This window comes from Drosophila pseudoobscura, chromosome 2 (genome assembly GCF_009870125.1).
Source record: "Drosophila pseudoobscura strain MV-25-SWS-2005 chromosome 2, UCI_Dpse_MV25, whole genome shotgun sequence".
NCBI lineage: Eukaryota > Metazoa > Arthropoda > Insecta > Diptera > Drosophilidae > Drosophila > Drosophila pseudoobscura.
This window is the reverse complement of record NC_046679.1, coordinates 20634840-20653098: the sequence shown is the minus strand read 5'-3', so window position 1 is coordinate 20653098 and position 18259 is coordinate 20634840. Positions and strand designations below refer to the sequence as shown.

The following is an 18259-nucleotide window of genomic DNA, read 5'->3' as shown; positions in this document are numbered from 1 at the left end:
CTGGTATGGACAGACATTTACAACATCATTTGTAATCCATATCGCTCAGCATGTCGTCCTCCACACCCTCACCCCATCATCGGAGCGAGTCCCTTGCCACAGAGTGTGCGGCAGTGAAAAGATGTATTGACCCTTCAACGGGATTCAGTGTCGGGCGCTTCGGAATGCTTCACGGCTATTTATTGGCTCACTTTCACCCGGGGAACCAGAGAGAGGGACCAGAAAACCAACCAAAGGGAAGATTTTCTCTCCCCCTTCTCTGGGGAATACAACGTGCATGTTGCCTTTTGCTTGGCTGGACACATTCTGCACTGTGGCAGCCACGTGTTGGGATTCTGAGGTTAAACACACTCTAGGACTCTACTAGACACCTTCCAGGGGATTAGTGTAACTCATTTGTCAACACAAGGGCAGTGGTATGAGTGTGTGGTCGATATTAATTGGCATTGTATTAGTTTAAGTCAGCGCAGGGGCAAATAGTCTCACGGAGATTTGCATTAGTTAACGCTGCAGGAGGTAAATAGAGGCGTTTGAATGGGAATATGCTGACCTGATGGAAAGATCTTACTTCTGCAAGAAAAGCTTTAAGAGCTTAAAGAGTTCATTCGAGTGGCGACAGGAAATTTACGATTACGCGAGAGAGAAGAGATGATCCATAGAGCAGAAACATTTGTCTGAGTGATCTCCATCTCTTTCATTCTCAGAACAAGTACGACAGCAGCAGTCTTACATTCGCTCTCTCTTTCCTCCAGCCGCTTTCTTGAGCAGGAAAGTCGTATCATGTCAGTTGGCGAAGGAGTAAAGAAGATCAAAGCTTTCCCTGCTCTGGATATCAGGATATCTTATCTTCACAGTCAAAGCTTTTGTGATATAAAGCTAAGGCAGCCACAAAGCTTAATCTTCGTAAGGGAGTAAGAGAGATCGCACCTGCTCTTATTGCAAGCTTCGCGCCCAAGTCCATAGCTCTGCCCGAAAGAAATCAAAAGCAGCTGCCAAGCTTCTTCATTCCTTTCCGCTCTCCACCGCTTCTCACACATTCAAATTTCCGCTGCTGCCTGCTCGCCTTCTGTCCATCCGATAAAAGTGATTAATTGAAACTCTCTCTCTCTCTCTGTCCCCTAATCGTGTATCCCTGGGCGAAGTAAATGGGGGAATGAATTGGGAGAATGGCGAATGGGAGGCAAAGCTTTAAAATGGTGCATGCAGCAGCAGCAGCAGCAGCAACAACAGCCGCGAAACATTTTATGTGCTACACAAAACCTATCCCCAGGCCCTGCCTGTCTTGCAATTGCAACTTGCAACATGGCAACCGGTGCTGACTGCCCCTGCCTTTTCCCCCCTTGATTGAGGGAGCAGAAAAATAAAAAGGGGGACAGGAAAAAATATTTTGACAAATGAACCTAAATAACAGGTTGCAATCGCTCTCCGAGAGAGAGAGAGAGCGGAGTGTGGTGTGGTGTGGAGTGGCATGCAACATGGACAGGAAAACGTATGGTCGGACAACCTTGATACCTCATTTATTTTAAATGCGGCTGTGTCTCGATCTTTTCTTGGGTTTTTTCTTACGAGTATTCGTATATTTCTTGCGCAAATGAAATCGACACATTCGAAGGGAAATAAATGAAGCATTTCCAGAGCGAGCTCTGGCCTGGTCCGAGGACTGGTCTGCCTCGAAAATTGTTACAAATGATCGCAAATAACAGATCTTTGCCGGCACATCATTCCGTAGCTGTCCATCAAAGGAGCCGTGCCCGTGCCCCCAGACGAGACCAGACGAGTGCGTGTGTGTCTCTGATCGAGTGGGAAACGCAAGGAAAGGAAAGAAAAGGGTGCCCCGTTCTAGAGAAGGCGCCGCCATGCTGCGTCTCTGCCTCATCGTGTTGCAAGGTAAATTGCATTGATTTCTTGATTAATGAGAGTTTCGCATTTCACTCTTGGACTCACCCTGATTATTATTGTTGCTGCTCTTCCGCGATGTCTTCTTCTCCTTCATCCAGGGATACTCCGGCACCGAGTCCATGCCATCCGGTGTCTGTGGCATTGGACCCACACCCACCGGATATCCGACGCCGACATTCACATTCACATTGACACCACCACCACCACCGACGCCGACGCCGCCGCCGCCTCCAACAGGTGTTCCCATCTTGGGACTCTCCGGACTCAGGTGATTGAGAAACTCGGCCATCGAGGGCTGCGAATTGATGAAGCCACCCTCGGAGGCGGCCATCCAGTAGGCCGTGTCCGCGGCCCGTTTATCACAGTTCGAGGCCATCTTGTTGACCAGCATCACCGCCGGCACCGCTGGAGCACCCTGCTGCGTGCCCTGACCCACCAAGCCACCAACACCAACACCCACGGGGAGTGCTGTTTGTCCTCCCGTTTGCACCTGCAACGGATTGAGCGGCGACTCCGATTTGATCTGCGTCCCCATTGGGGTTGTGTCCAGGGTGCTGCAGACCTCTTGCATGGCTTCGAATCTTTCTTTATTTTCAAATTTCAAATTTGTTGCTGTCTATTTTGGGATTCGTATGTATTTATTAGCTAGAAACCTGTAATGAAAGCAAATATAGATATAAATTAATATCAAGCGAATTTAAGAATAGAAAAGATAACAAAAAAATAACCTTTTCTTTGAAAAATTCACTAAATAGAGATATGTTTGAAGCCTTCTTTTAAATTTTTTAAAATACTTTTTATTAGAATCAATCGAATGTTTGTATTTTGATAAGAGTGTCTAGGGTATACATATTTGGTTAAATCACAAAAATGCATTTTTCAGAAGCCGACGGAAATCGGAGCATCACCTTTTGGGTCTTTGAAGAAGAGCAATCTTTGAATACTTGAAGAATGAGTACTTTCTTAGGGTATGATGTTTCTTTTTAGAAGGCTTTCGAAAACCGGAAATCTATAGATCGAATCAGATAGATATTGGACTCTTATTGGAAAATATATACCAACACATTATGTTCTTCAAAATAAGAGCTTATCATATCTGCATTTTATTCATAAACTTTTCATGGCAAAATGGTATTATTATAGAACAGACTATGTTCTAATTCCGAAATGATATCAATATTCTATTGATATAATGATATTTTCACCTACCATTTCAATAAGATCTTTTAATGTTGATTCAATTCCATATTGTATGTTCTGTTCTAAAAGGTTTTATTTGTATTTTTCACTAGGGTTTTTTCACTTCACTTTTGTCTTCACTTTTTCCACCACAATTTGTTTAGTTTAACTTTTTGTTTTATTTTGCAAAACTTTTGCAATGCAATGCGGGTTTTTAGTCGAAGAACCCCCATGCGTTGGGGCCTATATGGCTTATCTGTGGGGTCCGAACCGAGACGAGAACGAGGGTAAGGTAAAGGGAAATGGGAGCACACGGAATATTGTGATTGTGGTATGGCCGACGACCGTTCGTTCGTTGTGTACTCAAGCGCTGCAGCGCCAAGTGCTGCTGCCACCGACGACAGTTTTGGGTTTAGTATCGGTTTCGGTTGCACACACCTCTGCTGGTGGCAGCCATGGCGACGGACGCGAAAAGGCCAAAACACACAGTCACAAGTACAGCAGCAGCAGGCCAGCACCACGGTGCGTATGCGTATGTGGAGGTTGTTGGTTTTTCACTCTGTGTAGAGTTGTTTTTTTTTGCTTTGGAGAGGATCGTCAATGGCCACAGTGACACTCACTCACTCACACTCGCACGAACCGGTGGAGACACTTTTCTCCACTCACATACGCACACAGTAGCTGTCTCTGTCTGGCATTAGGTAGGTGCGCAGTAAGTAACTAAGTAACCGGTTTTTCGATATCGCTGTTGTTGCTCTTTCAGGTGGGTTCCAATGGTGGCTGAGATGCGTTTCAGATACGAGTTTATTCTAGTTTAATATAAGCCAACTATTTGATAACTTTTATTATTGAAATTCTTGCTGGAATAGTTATAAACATAAGCTTCTGCGACGCGACTTTGAGAACCTCTTCGAGAGGGAGAGAAACGAGACCGACTGAACGGAGAACAACGACTGGCTGGTGGCGAGACTTGGGGCGGCTTGCGCCTGTGGGGCCGAGAGCTTTGAGAGAGCAGCAGGCAGCCAACAGCCAACCAACCAACCCATCCAATAACACCGAACGCACTGAAATGCGCGCCCAGCACTTGAGTGGTGCTCTGCGGCAGGCAGCAAATCATTTCAAGTAAATTTCCAAGTCAGGACTTGCGCAGTGCACAGCTCTTGGCCGTCGGGTCGGGGGTAAATAAGACCAAACCCACCAAAAGATACAGATACAACGATACACACACACACATGAAAGTCTCCAGTGCGCTGATTGGTCGACTGCTGGTTTTTGTATCTTTGTGGTTGCTGTCGCTTTGTGGCTCTCGCTCTGCTGCTGTCGGCTGTCATTTCCGCAGCGGCTATTGCTTTTTTTTGTTTTTGTGCCCGCGGTTTCTTCTGCTTTTGTGCGTTTTTTTTTTTTTGTTAAACGTGTTGCTTGTGACGGAATTTATTTCGTTTTTGTTATTTACACATTCCGCAGCAGCAGCAGCAGCAGCAGAAGAAGAACTGGTAGAAGAAACAAGGAATAAAGAAGAGGTGCAGCAGTGGCAGCAGAAAGCGCAGCAAAAGCACTGCCAGCAGCTCCTCTCTCTCGCTCTCTCCCTGTCGTTTTTGTTGGCTTTCGGGGATTTTTGACATTTCGCTATGCTCATCGCTCTTTTTGTTTTGGGCACCGCTTCTTCGCTTGTCTAACCATCATGTTGTCAATCTTTCGCTTTTCACTGTTTTTCCTCGCTTGTTTTCTCGATTTTATTTTGTTTTTGCGGCTTGTCGCTCATTCTTTTTCACGCTCTGTTTTTAGTGCATTTCAATGGAGAGTGGAGAATGGAGAGAGATTCGCTCCCCGCATCCACCCCACCATTGGGATCCACTGTTAAATATTGTAATTATGTGTAGATGTTAAAACATTCATGTCATTACAGGTGTAAATAACATTATTACGCAGAATATTACATGAGGGGGAGGCACCTTTTATTGGGGCCTAAATTGATATGACTTTTAGGAATTTATATCCCATATGTCCCATATATAAGCACTCGCTCTGATGGTTTGGGGATAACAAAAGTGAAAGCATTTATTGGTCCTAATTGCATATTCAAAAGGCTGCGAAAATTAAAGTTACTTCTGGAAGATATTACTTTGCGTCAAATTGGAGATTTTTGAATGGTCTTTGCACGAGACCAAAAAACAAGGTTATATTTATAGAGGAGTAATTCACTTCCTCATACTTACAATTAGGAATATACCCCCAAAATCTCTTTTAAAAACTCATAACCCACTCAGCTTCTAAAGCACCAGTATTCACAAATAAAAAAAAAGTTGGGACAGATAATTGTACGACTTTTTATAGGAAGATATAGCTGAAGATAAAGCGACCCAAGGTTAAGTTTTTTACCATCTTTACACCTTCTGAAACTTTAATTTTTTTTTTATAATTTTTTTGTATGTTATGTTTTGATTTTTAAACATTAGTTCTTTAGTGGCATCGATTCACTAGAAAATAAGCTAATAACCACTAAAATTGTCTAAAGAATGACAATAGTACGATTTTTTTTAGTAAATCAACCCTTTGATAGTCGGTAGGTACTTGGAATTATCTGTCGCAAAAGTTCTCCAGAGATTTCCAACAGCAACTGCAGCAAAGATCCTCAACCTTCACTAAAACTTCACACTGATCATCGGCTAAGGACAGGGCTCAGGATTTCTATCGTGATCACCTGATCACTTATGAGATTCTCCTGTAGATTGGACTACTTGTTGCAGGACTAGTCCAAGAATTCGTCTTAGATTTTGCATAAGCCTGAACGATTGTAAATCTGCGGCATGTAGCACGTAGCACATGTCGTTATGGCTATGGGCCCCTGAAGATGTTTTTATAGCGGGCGATTGGATTAGCTAGAAGTGACACACGTTTTATGGTCAGGGGATCAGTGTTTTCGGATCGCACGCACCATGCTCTTATGCTAAACAGGTAGTTTAACCCTCAGATATTCATAACTCGTCTGGAAAACCCCGGGGAAAACCGAAATCTTTCTCGTTCATGATAGATGGCTACCTGATAAGAGGGATTGGGGTTTGATTGCAAAAGTTTTGCTGTACTTTCAAGGAATTTTTCTATCACTTAAAAGTTCTTCTTTCTGATAAGAATACTCTTTTGAAAAAGGGTTTACATAGATCTTAGAAATAGTTAAAAACCTACCATTACCAAAAAGTGAAGAAGATTTTGGGTCCCTGCCCTAAATGTAACTATAAAGAACTCCTTTATTTGCTCTCTATTCCGCATTGAAGGCTATAGAGAATTCCTTTTCATTTCCTCATTTCCATAAGATTCGAGCCAATGCTATCCATCATTAGACACAAACGACGCAATCAGGACTCACGCCATCGTGTGTCGCTATCGTGGAAAGTGTCGCTAGCTGAGAGACTCTGATTCCGATAGACGCGACATCTACTGCAATAAGTCGCTGTCCAGACCAGACCCAAAGGAGAGAGCAGACCAGCCGGCTGCCCAAAAGTCCCTGGCGTCTCGCCCTACAGGTAGGGACAGGACGCAACCGATCCGATTCGCGGTCCACTGTGTGGGCGGGGTACCTGAGGTGTTTGGTATAAAAGCAAATGAGACAACTTCTCAGGCATCTAGTTAAAAAACTGAACTGTCACCGAGCGAACACACAAGAAACAAGCGAGCGAGGAAAATGTTCTCCCCAAATAATACAAACTACTTTGTTGACAACTCTTCCATCTGTGATTTTCTGGTCGGTTTCAAAACATATCTTTCAAAAGAAGATCGTTGAAATTAATCCGTAATATTCTATAAACTTTTAGATGTTTCCCAGTGAATCATCGACAATGGAAGCCGCCCCAGTAGGTGCCACAAAATCCATGGAAAAGTCCAAAAGATCCCGCACGGCCTTCACCAGCCATCAGCTTCTGGAACTGGAGCGGGAGTTCCATTTGAACAAATACATGTCACGGACACGACGCATTGAGATTTCCCAGCGACTGAATCTGACCGAAAGACAGGTGAAGATCTGGTTCCAGAATCGCAGGATGAAGTCCAAGAAGTTGGCCAATAAGCTGGTGGCCAAGGGAGTTCTGACCCCCACAAAGTTGTGCGACCTGCCACCAAGGGAAGATCTATTGGAGCACGAACATATTGTGGAACGTCTTTTGCAATATGTGAACACAACGGTGGAGAGTGTGCCCCAACCAGAAGTAGAGCACACCGGGATGCCTCTACCACCTGCTGGTGTGCCCCTGCAACAAGGACACATAACGCCACCCTACCAGGCGTATGACTACCTTCAGGAGTTCTGTCCAGCCCCCTTGACGATCGCAGAGATGCCCATCAACCAACTGGAGCCGCCGATCAATCAAATGACTCAAAATTGGGCCAGCAATTGGTTTGCGCCTGAATCTACCTCGGAACCCCAAAACCTACCGATTCCCAGCTCCAATCCCTACGCCCCAGATCTTTTTATGGGTCAAAATTTGTGCTGGGATTCGAATAGTAGCTCTTCTGGGGCGTCCCTGCAGGTGGACTTTGATTTCATACAGAATTTGATAGACTTTTAAGACATTTTTGTATATAATATAATTTTGTTGTTACCCAAGTTGTACATAAATATTTATATGACTGCCAAAAGGAGGAAATTGTATTAAGATTTATTGTAATGATTTTTCCTTTAAGGTATTGACAGACACCTAAACTAAACAAAACTTCTTGGCCAAATTGATAACCTCAGAGATTCCTTTCAGCTGGTTAAAAAGATGAAGCCCAAATGGCAGCCATTTGTCCACAACATTTTGGTGGACAAGGACATCCCCTAGCCATACCCCAGCCCCCTCTCTCGTTCTGTTAGATAAATTGGTGTCATCACATCATAAAGTAATTTCCAGCATATTGAAATTTTCTTTGGCTTTTCCTTCTGGATGATGCCTGCCCCGGATGTTGTGTCACATGTGAGAGGAGGAGGAGGAGCAGTGTTCCCTCAGATCATATTAGATTTGGCCATGTTTTGTGAACAATATTTCATCGTCAGCTGTTGTCCGAGTCCGTGTGCCATTTTATTAGATATTTTGATTATGCCAATAATAAAAACTTAGTCGAATTTCATTATCGATAAAGTTATGCCTTGAAAACGTAATATGTTTGTAGATAAATGAATAAAGTTGTTGTGCATAAAAAAGTATATCTCTGCCTAGTCGTATGTTTTTGGTGTATTAAAAAAAAACACATTTTATTTATAGACATCATCGTAATAGATAATTATTTTGGATTCTTATCATGATCGGGCTGCGGGGCTTAATGTATTTCTAATTGATATATTTTCAGTCGATTGGTTAGCAGAAAAACAAAAACGAATTACAATCGAAAAATTGTGCCATGAATTGCTGAAAAATATATCCATAAACAATTGATTGATGGGCTTCTATATGTTTACATATATTTAAGATTATCCTATTGTTCAGTCGCCATAAAAACGGTGGAACAGATATCAGATAATTGAGTTAAATGGAAAGGATTAATGAGTGGGATAAGAACTCTGAACTTTGTGCCGACTCAGGCGGGTAACGACACATTTTGGGGGCAGCACACGCCATGCCCCCACCCCATGCCTCCAAGTACAAGATGCAACTACCGCAACAACCGTGACAAGTACAACATTTGTGTCGCCTGCCTGGGGCTTCAATCTGTCGCTCTCTGCCTATGCCACGCAACCTTTGACACGCATAAATGGAGCACCCACCCATTCCACCCATGAACATCCCCATCCAATGCCATTGCTGGAGTGTCAGGTCTCCGTTCTACGGTCTGCTGCTGCCGCTGCTACTGCTACTGTTCCGTCCTGGCCATGGCCGTAACCCATCCCGTTCTCGGGGGCACAAACAAAGATCGCAATTTGACTCTACACCACGGAGCTGTCAGCTGGCAGAGAGTGAAGGAAGATTGATTACCGCCATCGAATTGTTTGCCCTCCTCATCCAGAGAAGGGTAGGAAATAGAGAGGAAACCCAGAGAGGTGGGAGGGGTGTGCCAGGGCCAGAGGATGTGTGTCGTCGTCGTCGTCGCCGTCTGACTTCGATTGAATGGCATTGGAATGGCATCGAATCGAATCGAAAGAGTTGAGCTACCAAACATGAAATTCCTGCTGTCATATGTAAACAAAACTTGAAATATTCTAGGGGTTGGACTATGCCCTGCTTTAAAGTTTAAAACAAACTTTGTATTCAGTGTTTTATGGATTCAAAATCCAATAAAATTAAAGAGCAAAAATATTCAAAAATGTATGATAGTTTGCTCCTTCTTTAGCTATACATTTCTTCAATTATTTATTGTATTTATAAGTTCTCCTTCAGGCACTCTATTTCTACTGCCAAAAAGGTTTTATTTCAACTTTTCCAGGAATCCATCAATAAACTCCATTTGCTTGGAATTAAATTTGCGGGCATATTTCACACAATTCTCAAAATTGGACTCATCGTTGAGCCCCTTGTAGGCCATGGCCCGATACAGCCACGCCCTCAGATTCTTCTCATCCAATTTGTTCAAAACGTAATCACAATCGACTATGGCCCGCTTGAATCGGCCAGATCTACAGATGGAAGAGAGAGAATAGCTTTTGTTAGAAGAGGGAGCCATCCCAAAGATATTTGGAGCTATTTCTTTCATACTTAATGAAACAAAGAGCACGATTTATGTAGAGAATGTGGCTATCATTGATGTTTTCGATGGCCTTGCTGAACATCCGCATGGCAGTCAAGTAGTTTCCTTGCCGATACTCAGAGTTGCCCAATCTATGGGAAAGATGGGAGATATATATCTATGGGTAGAGATTGTGAATGGTTGTACTTACTTTCGAAAGTTTTGAGCTACGCGCTCACGTTCCAGACGCGCCTTGGAGCTCTCTTCATGATCCACATCCACCTGCCTCATGAATGTAAATCGATCTTTATTCCCATCTGAAGGATCTGCTTTCTTCTTCTTAGATTTCAATATGGGAATAGGAACCTTTTTCGGAGCCAAAGGCTTCTGACGCTCGGTGACCATGAAATTGTCTTCGGTGACACTTTCCCCCCTCAGATCTTCTTTAGGAGCTTCTGCCTCCTCTTCTCCTTCCCTAAATATAGAGGTTTTATAATTCAATTTAGGGAACCTTGTCCATCACTTACTCCTTTGGCTTTTGTAGACTCTGTAGCAAGCGTATGACATCCTCAACTGTTGATTCCGTGTCCAGAAAACTTTCATCCGTTTGCGGGTGCAGCAATGAAAACATATTTTCCCAGATATTAATGTCCAATGACCAAAGGATTTGAGTAAATATTTGTGTGTTTGACTTGACCTTTGTTGGGTTTTTGTTTGTTTTTGTGGTTCGTACAGCTGGGCAAACGTATCGCAGGGCAACCCACAAAAAAGGGGAATGTATGGTTGCCCCTAGCAATAGTCGCTGTTTACTGAAGGAATCAGTGCCTTTAATATCGATAGTATCGATGATTTAGTGGGTATTAAAGAAGTGATTATATTGGGATTATTAGTCAATTAAATTATCTATGGGAGTCTTGAGAAGGAGTGGTTGTCTGAGGAGATTTTCACTTTCATATCCTTAAGGAATCCTCTCTCCAGCTCCTCCCCTTTCTCGCAATCTCCAAACTTTAATCAAATATTTACTCATATCTAATATTATATCACATTAAACCTCAATTTCGCCAGTCATTTGCCGTGAATCGCTTCCATGATTATGGGAGTAGACTAGCATACACACTCGTGCAGCACTCACGCTCACATGCACATTCACATTACTTTTCATTTAATCTCATATAATTTGTAAGATAAAGAAATGCATACCAGAAAAGTGCATGAGCGTTGCTTGGCTCAAAGGATCAATTATAGACTATAAAACATAATGGCATCTAATAATAGTCGAGCCGCAATCTGAAGCTCCAAAAGACTCCAACACGCTTCAGACCCTCCAACTCTCCTTTGGATCTGCACAACCACTCCACCATCTCCACCACTCCGGGTCTCCATCAGTTAACCTCTTTCAAGTCCCCATACTTCGGGGCTCCTTCCTCGACTCCTTCTCCAGATCTCTGCCACCAACAGCACTCCACTCGCTTTTCCTTCTATATTTCATACACTGAAAAATATACTTTTGGAGTGCTAAAGATTTCGATAACAGACCCCATCTTATGTTTATGTAAATGGATATTTCAATCTATATTCTTCCATGAAGATAAATCAACAAAACTGCAAAAGGATCAGCATATCATTGTAGATCCTATTTAGATCATATTCTGATTCCATATCTTTCCTACAAAGCCTCAGCAATCCACCAATCGTCCATGTTTTTTGCCTCAGTGTAGAAGTGCATGTTGCGGGGACATTACCTTGCATTGGATCCGCCTTTTCCTCCAAAGGAGTGAGGAGGTATATTATGGGTGGCGGATATGTGTCTGTGTCGTGTGTTCCAGGCATTTAGGAGCCATACGGACACATGGACACACACGGACACGGGCAAAAACCGGACATGGACATGCTTAAGCGCCATGTAAGCAAAAGGAGAGAGGAAACGGAAAGAGGGGAAACACCAAATGCACAGGAATAAATAATTGCAGTGCACTGCAAAAGGAGAGACACAGAGAACTGTGCAGAGAGGTGGAGAAGAGCCACAGAGAACTGTGCAGAGAGCCAGGAGCCGAGTGAACTGGTTGTGGCACCCATGGCCTGCCTGCCACTGCCACACAGGCAAATGGACAAACGACAACGACACCAAATTGCTCACATGACGCACAGCATTTTTTATTTTCTGCCACACGAATATTCGTTCTGTTGCTTAGAGTTTTTCCACCGTCAGTTCCTTGTGGCAGAGAGAGATCGAGGACTGTGGCCTGTGTGTGTACTGTGGCGGCATCATCAGCATAGATTGCCATTTCGACGTAATTGTTATAAATGAATTTCACGTAATTTAATTATGGGTTTTAGACCGATGAAAAATATACCAGCCATCGGGCCATAAATACGAATGGGAACCCCCAACCCCTACCCCTATACAGACATATACGGGAGGTCACTTGCATATGTTGCACATCAGATGGTGTATGGAATTGAGAGGGTTGAGGGATGGTTAGGGGTAGCCGAATTAGCCATGAAATTGGTCTACGGATACAAGTATCTATGAGGGTATGGGATATCCACTTGAAGGAGCCACTTGCGCTGTGGAAACAGGAGATGGAAAGAACTCTAATGAGAGTCTCCTTTGCCCCAAAATATTATATATTTCCCCAAAAAAAGAAACAAATACTTCTATCCGAAGCTTTGAATACCCCACAATATTCATTGCCAAAGTTATTTCTTCCTTCTTTTCTGTTGATACAATTTACCATACCCTCTTTAAGGGTATTATCAAGCCCAAAATAACAGCAACAGATGCTTGCAACAACCTCACGGCTCACGACCCCCATGACTCAAGGGAAAGGCGCAACAAAATTTCCATTGTATGCCCAAGAATTTCCCTTTTTTGGGGCTCCCCTTTTAGCAATTGGCATTCAAATTTTGAAGTGATTTTTTTCACGCATTCACAATCTTCCATGGAATACAAAATAAGTAGAGTTTTTCCCTGCTGCTGTTGTGCCTGCTGTGCCACTATATATACATTTCTTTTTTTTTATTTTGGGACAGGACACGGCGGGACAACACCGCTGGCATATGTGGAATGGAATGGAAAGGAAAGTTTTTTCTGGGCTCTTTGCACGATTTGTTTATACGACAGGTGTTGGCCATAGCGTCGGGCGTTGAGGGACTGACACGTCTGTGAAATGTCATAACGTTTAAACGTGCCAAAAATATTCAAATTTCTGGCCAAAAATATTCAAATTATGGCCAAAAATATATAGAGAGAGATAGGGAAGGAGTGTGGCTGTGTGGCTGTAAGGTAGAGATAAGTAGAGCTCTGGGCTGAGCCTTTTGGTTGAGAGAGTTTTCATGGTTTATAAATTATGGAAAAATGTAGAACTTTTAGGGAGCTACCTTTGGGTGCCTTCGGGATTTATAAACTTTACTCTTTCATTATTTCAGTTCTAAAGACCCCTCTTTAGATGCTCTTTTCCCCACCTTTTCCCTCAGTTAATTAAAGATAGAACTATTCCTCAGTCGAAAGCTCATTTCATTTGCACAGAAAATACATTTTGGTCGGCTGTCGCCAAGGATTCCGCGAATGTCCTGGCCGCAAATTCAAAATTCATTGCGCGGCCAGCAAGGAGGGAAAGCTCTAAGGCGATTAGCCATAAAAATTATAGATTCAATCTAATTACAAAACGCTGTGGTCCAGGCAGAGAGAGAGAAATGGAGAGGGGGGAGGAAACAGCCAAGTGAATATTTAATTTAATTAACAAGAAACAATTTGAAATGTTTTTTTGGCGGGAGAAGAGGCGGCTGAGGCTGTGCTGTGCTGTGGCTATAGAATTTATTGTTATGACCGGGCCAAGGCAAGTGGCATTGTCATCAGGCCTTCAGGCACTCGACTGTGGCTCTGGCTCTGTCTTTGGCTCTGACTTTGGCTCTGTCTTTGGCTAATAAAACCGCAATGTTGCCGGAATGATTGAGGAGGAATAGAGGAATTCCAAACTGAACAATAGAAACAATCTGTGCCTGTGTGCTGTGCTGTGCTGTACTGTGTTGTTGGACATGTTTATTACATTGGCATTTCGCGTAATTTTCTTTGCTTTTTATTCGAGTTTGATTAGCTGTGCGGGCCGGGCCGGGCCGGGCCGATTGCCGAGCGATTAGCCACGCCCACGACTCGCATCTATATTCATTATGGGGATAGAGAGAGAGAGAGAGAGAGTCTCAGCCTCAAAACATGTGGAGGACATGCTCCCAGTCCAAGCAGAACCGCACCGCACCGGACCACATGTCAGGAAAATGTCAACAATGCGCATGAAAATTCCATGGTTCTACACCCACCCCTTGCCCTTCCACCCCTTCTCTAAGCCACATGGCCACCACACTCTGTTACTCTTTGGGCACTGGCAGTGGCAAGTGGCAGCGACAATTTCCTCCCAGGGGAAGCAATTTGCCACACACCAAACACAACCAGAGGCGAGGCATGTCCCTGCCCAAAAGGGATGTCCTTCCTGTCCTCAATCCCCCAAAAGGAAGAAAGGAGAGTCACTTCAGCTGGAAAAGTGTGTTTGTGTGGTGGAAATTCCTTGGAGCTGAAGCTGAAGCTGAGTGTCGCATTTCCGCGCCGAAAGACGCTGTCCGGCAGCACTCGCCAGAAGGCCCAGAGAGTCCAAGTAATGTGTGCGGTTAAATATCCATAAATCAAATCGTAACACACACCACCTCAAGGGCAGCCTCCGAAGATGACCAACGTGCGAGCATGGTCCCAGCCGAACAAGGGTCTAGCAGGGTCCGAGGACCTGTCCAAGTTAATGCGGTTGACACTTTTCAACGACCTTAATAGATGGCAAATACAATGGAAATTCCTCGACTTGACCTCAAGTCGTCCGCAATGGGACATTAAATGGAAAAGTGAAACCAAAGACAACCAACACTGGGACACAAATAAATGCTGCTACTAAATGCTAAAAATTAACTCTCTCTCCAGAAAAGTATCCACTTTTATGGGGGGCAAGCGGGTTGTTCAAAGGACTGGTGGGTTTTCACGGGATGGTAGCAAAAGTTTAGCTGGGAAAAGTATCAAAGAAAGGCGAAATGTATTTGAAAGTTGGAAAAATGGAGTGGAATGGAAGGCAAGGCTTTGTAGAAAGTTCATGAAATGATAACTGAAGGTATTATTTAATATTTCTAGATTTATTTTCAGAAGGATATCAATTCCAATTTTGTATCCTTTTTTAATTAAACCAATTTCTTTTAAATAATGAGAGCTTTAAATCTATAGATTTAAAGATCAAACTTTCTGTTCACGTTATCTCTTGTTTTGTATCCAAAAACAACAAGTTTTACAATGATCTTTGTATAATTATGATCTTTAGATAAGCTAGAGGGAAAAAGCTTTCATAAAAACTATGTTTCAAGGACCTCTTTCACCTCTTATTTCCTCCAACTTCCTTAAATATAAACAGATCCATATAAAACCCTGAAACAGTTGTGTTTTTTATAGGCAACCTACATATATTATATTTTATGTTATTTATAGTAATATTCAAAGTTTTTAATAGAAAGATATTCTTAAATTCCAATAAAATACCTAATAATAATAATAATAATATCGAAATAAACAAAAGTTGTGCTTGTCACTGAGTTTTGGGGGGCGACAAATGAATTTTGCGTCCAAGTGCCAGAGACGTTTAGAGCTTAGAGATATCCTAAAGATACTTAAGAGTATAAAGATACACACACCAGAGACAGATACACACCTGCAGCTACAGTCCTGAGTTCTTAGTTCTGATAGTTGTAGCCAGCGCCGGCCACACAGGGATTGATGTGGGAGATCGACAGCTTTCGGGACTTGGCCGCTGGCTCGCCCCACGCCAGATTCATCGAGGGTGCCGCATGCACCACCGGTACAGTGCTGGAGGAGCCGCCGCCACTGGGATGCCAGGCTGGGGCATTGGCTAGGACAGGTCCCGCCTTGGACTTGGACCAGGCCTGGGCAGCTGCCTCCAGATCCTGTTTGATGCTCTGCAAGACGAGGTCCACATTGTAGGAATAGTGGCCAGAGGACGACACTCCAGATGATCCAGAAGTAGTGCCGCCAATGGCTGCCCCAGGGGCAGAGGGGGCTCCTGTTGCAGCAGCTGGCAGCGCTGTGCTCTGTGCGAGATGTTCCAGGATCTCGCTGAGATCGGAGGAGCACATGCTGTTGTTGTTGTTGTTGTTTGAGATATTGGGGATGGCTTGTGGCTTGGTCTTTGCTTGGCCGTAGAAGGAGGCGGCGGAAGCAGCCACCACTGGAGGTGGAGCAGCAACCACAGGAGGAACGGCTGCTGCCACAGCAGGACGCTTCTCCGCTGCACTGGCGGCCGCCTCCCTGGGATCCTGCGAGTAGGACATCAAGCGCTGCACTATACCCCGATGGGCACTCTGCTCCGCCTGGGGCTGAGCCAGCTTAGCACTCGCCTTGGCCTCACGATGTCCCTGGATGTCCTTCTTGAACTTCATGCGTCGATTCTGGAACCAGATCTTCACCTGTCGCTCGCAGAGGGACAGTCGCTGGGCAATCTCGATGCGACGTGTCCGGTAGAGATACATGTTGCTCTTGAATTCGTTCTCCAGTTCCACCAGCTGGACGCTGGTAAAGGCAGTCCTGGAACGCTTTAGCTTCACTCGCTGCGTATCCTGGTTGGGCTGCGAGGACAGATTCTCATCGGAGGAGAGCTGTTGTTGCTGGTGGTGATGCTGCTGCAACGAAGGATGCTCTGGTATGCTGCTGACACTGTGCTGCGTGTAATTTTGCAGAGAGGTAGGCTGCAGATTCGCCGAATGATGGTGTCCATAGAGCAACTAATGGAAAAAGATAAATTAAATTAGTCAGATCCTTTAATTAGAAAGGGTTAGTATGACTTACATCGCTGTATTTAACCACTGGCGGAGCTGTTGTTGGATGATGCACTGGATAGTAATGCATGACGGATGACATGATCTCGGTTTTGGGCTGCTGATGTTGTACACGGAACGGTCCAGAGTAGAATGATATGCTGCCCTATGCAAACATTCTCTCTTTATATAGAACTCTTGGTCTTGGTCTAGGTCTAGGTAGAGGGTCATCTTTCAGGTCAGGGCCCGTTGCGTTGCGAAAAAATTTGCCTAAACCCGCGAGTCATAAATCCCCTTTTTGGCCTTCCTTTCGTCGCACTCGCCGCCATCGTACTGCCGATGGCACCATCCAGACTAGCCAAGACTCGTGCGTCTGAGTTCCAGTCGGAAAGGAGTCCTGGGAATGGGCAATCTAGAGGCTTGTTTTGATCAAAATCCAACCAAGGATTTGGCAGTTACGTGAGACACTGCCGCACGGGGTCGCGGCCAAAGTCTAGCCAGGTAGACAGTCGTCGTCTTCGTCAGGCACTATGCCTGATGATGATCTCAAAACCAAAGACAGCTCTGAACTTCGTAGCACCTGTTGAAGAAGAGTCGAGTCGAGTCGCCGCGGCCGGCCGGCCGGCCGGCGCTGAAAGTGAAAACGTTGTGCGCCCCTCCCCTGTGTTTCGTGTCGCGGCTTTTGGTCGCTCGCCCCGTCCCACAATTATCCTCATAATGCAATGAAAGCAACGCTGCGAAAAAGGATACTCCTCGGGGAGTTTATGGCACTCGTTTTGTTGCTGCCATGCAGCAGAAGCCTCAGACTATGCTCGTCTACTGTGAATCCAAGCGAATCTGTCGCGGTCCTTCGATCCTCGGACTTGGCAAACATTTTATTACTGGCGCTATCGGATTTGCTCCTTCTGAGAATTCGCTAAAAATATCCATGGAACAAAGGCGAAGTCATAACAGGGGAATCTTGTGAGGCATCTGTGGTACAGTTGAGGGGGGTATCTTAAGTTGAAATAATAATAATGTTAATCCGACAAAATTTTAATAATATTATTCGGAAGAGATTTGAGGTCTTGAAGTTTAGTGATACAATTTCAAAGGAATGCAGGGGAAGAATAGTTTCTGAAGAAGTGCAAATATATCTGTTTATATTCGCTTTGAATCATGGTCTTTAAATATTAAATGTGGAAAATATGAAAATGTGAAATCAGCAGGACTTTAAAATATTTTACAAATGTACCGAATTATATATGATATATGATGATAATCATACAATAAACTTCTTTATATCTTATATCAAATGCTAAACAAATTGATACCTTTTAGTTGTATCCATATTTACCGCATAATACATTATATCAATATATCTATATATATCAAATTAATTTTAGAATTTTTTATAATATATAAAAAGGATCACAATCATTTAAAATAGTATAAAATATTATTTTTTCATATATATATTTCGATTATGCTCTAAAAAGATTCATTCTTCCTTGGGAATTTCCCCCGCACACAACCCACATCCATCGGAATAATCCACCTTTGAGAACGCGCCCATTTCTGTTGGGCTTCAATAAAAATTGGGAAACACTGGAATTTCCAATCGAGATTCGTTCATGCAAAGAGAGCGTTTTGGTTTCCCGGATTTTCCATAATTTATATCAAAGAAAATTGAGGCAACAAGTACAAGCTGGCCTGC

The 18259-nt window shown here is 43.7% G+C and overlaps 4 protein-coding genes across 6 annotated transcripts in view; 1 reads left to right on the top strand and 3 right to left on the bottom strand.

The window, feature by feature from the left end:
• pb (homeobox proposcipedia) overlaps positions 1–4212 on the bottom strand; it is a 35099-nt gene extending 30887 nt beyond the window's left edge. For 2 of the 3 annotated variants that reach the window (XM_002137645.3, XM_003736652.3), the window contains exons 1-2: positions 2628–2734; positions 1945–2552 (exon numbers count right to left, since the gene is read on the bottom strand). In XM_002137645.3, the coding sequence (XP_002137681.2) occupies positions 1945–2470 (526 nt within the window). In that variant the 5' untranslated portion in view covers positions 2471–2552; positions 2628–2734. Of the gene's footprint in view, positions 1–1944; positions 2553–2627; positions 2735–3108 lie in introns of those variants that run through there. The other variant, XM_015182221.2, reaches the window with a different exon arrangement.
• A 2452-nt stretch (positions 4213–6664) lies between these two features.
• On the top strand, positions 6665–7675 carry zen2 (zerknullt-related). Its single transcript, XM_001359181.4, has 2 exons — positions 6665–6817; positions 6888–7675. The coding sequence occupies exons 1-2, from the start codon at positions 6758–6760 to the stop codon at positions 7635–7637; spliced, it is 810 nt and encodes a 269-aa protein (XP_001359218.2). The 5' UTR covers positions 6665–6757; the 3' UTR covers positions 7638–7675.
• Positions 7676–9425: 1750 nt separating this feature from the next.
• On the bottom strand, positions 9426–10464 carry LOC6897536 (sperm-associated antigen 1A). The gene is made up of 4 exons (XM_002137644.3): positions 10236–10464; positions 9920–10183; positions 9738–9860; positions 9426–9658 (listed from the first exon to the last, which is right to left on the bottom strand). The coding sequence occupies exons 1-4, from the start codon at positions 10337–10339 to the stop codon at positions 9451–9453; spliced, it is 699 nt and encodes a 232-aa protein (XP_002137680.2). The 5' UTR covers positions 10340–10464; the 3' UTR covers positions 9426–9450.
• Positions 10465–14914: 4450 nt separating this feature from the next.
• On the bottom strand, positions 14915–16737 carry zen (zerknullt). Its single transcript, XM_001359179.5, has 2 exons — positions 16595–16737; positions 14915–16530 (listed from the first exon to the last, which is right to left on the bottom strand). The coding sequence occupies exons 1-2, from the start codon at positions 16664–16666 to the stop codon at positions 15466–15468; spliced, it is 1137 nt and encodes a 378-aa protein (XP_001359216.4). The 5' UTR covers positions 16667–16737; the 3' UTR covers positions 14915–15465.
• Between the last annotated feature and the right edge of the window lie 1522 nt (positions 16738–18259).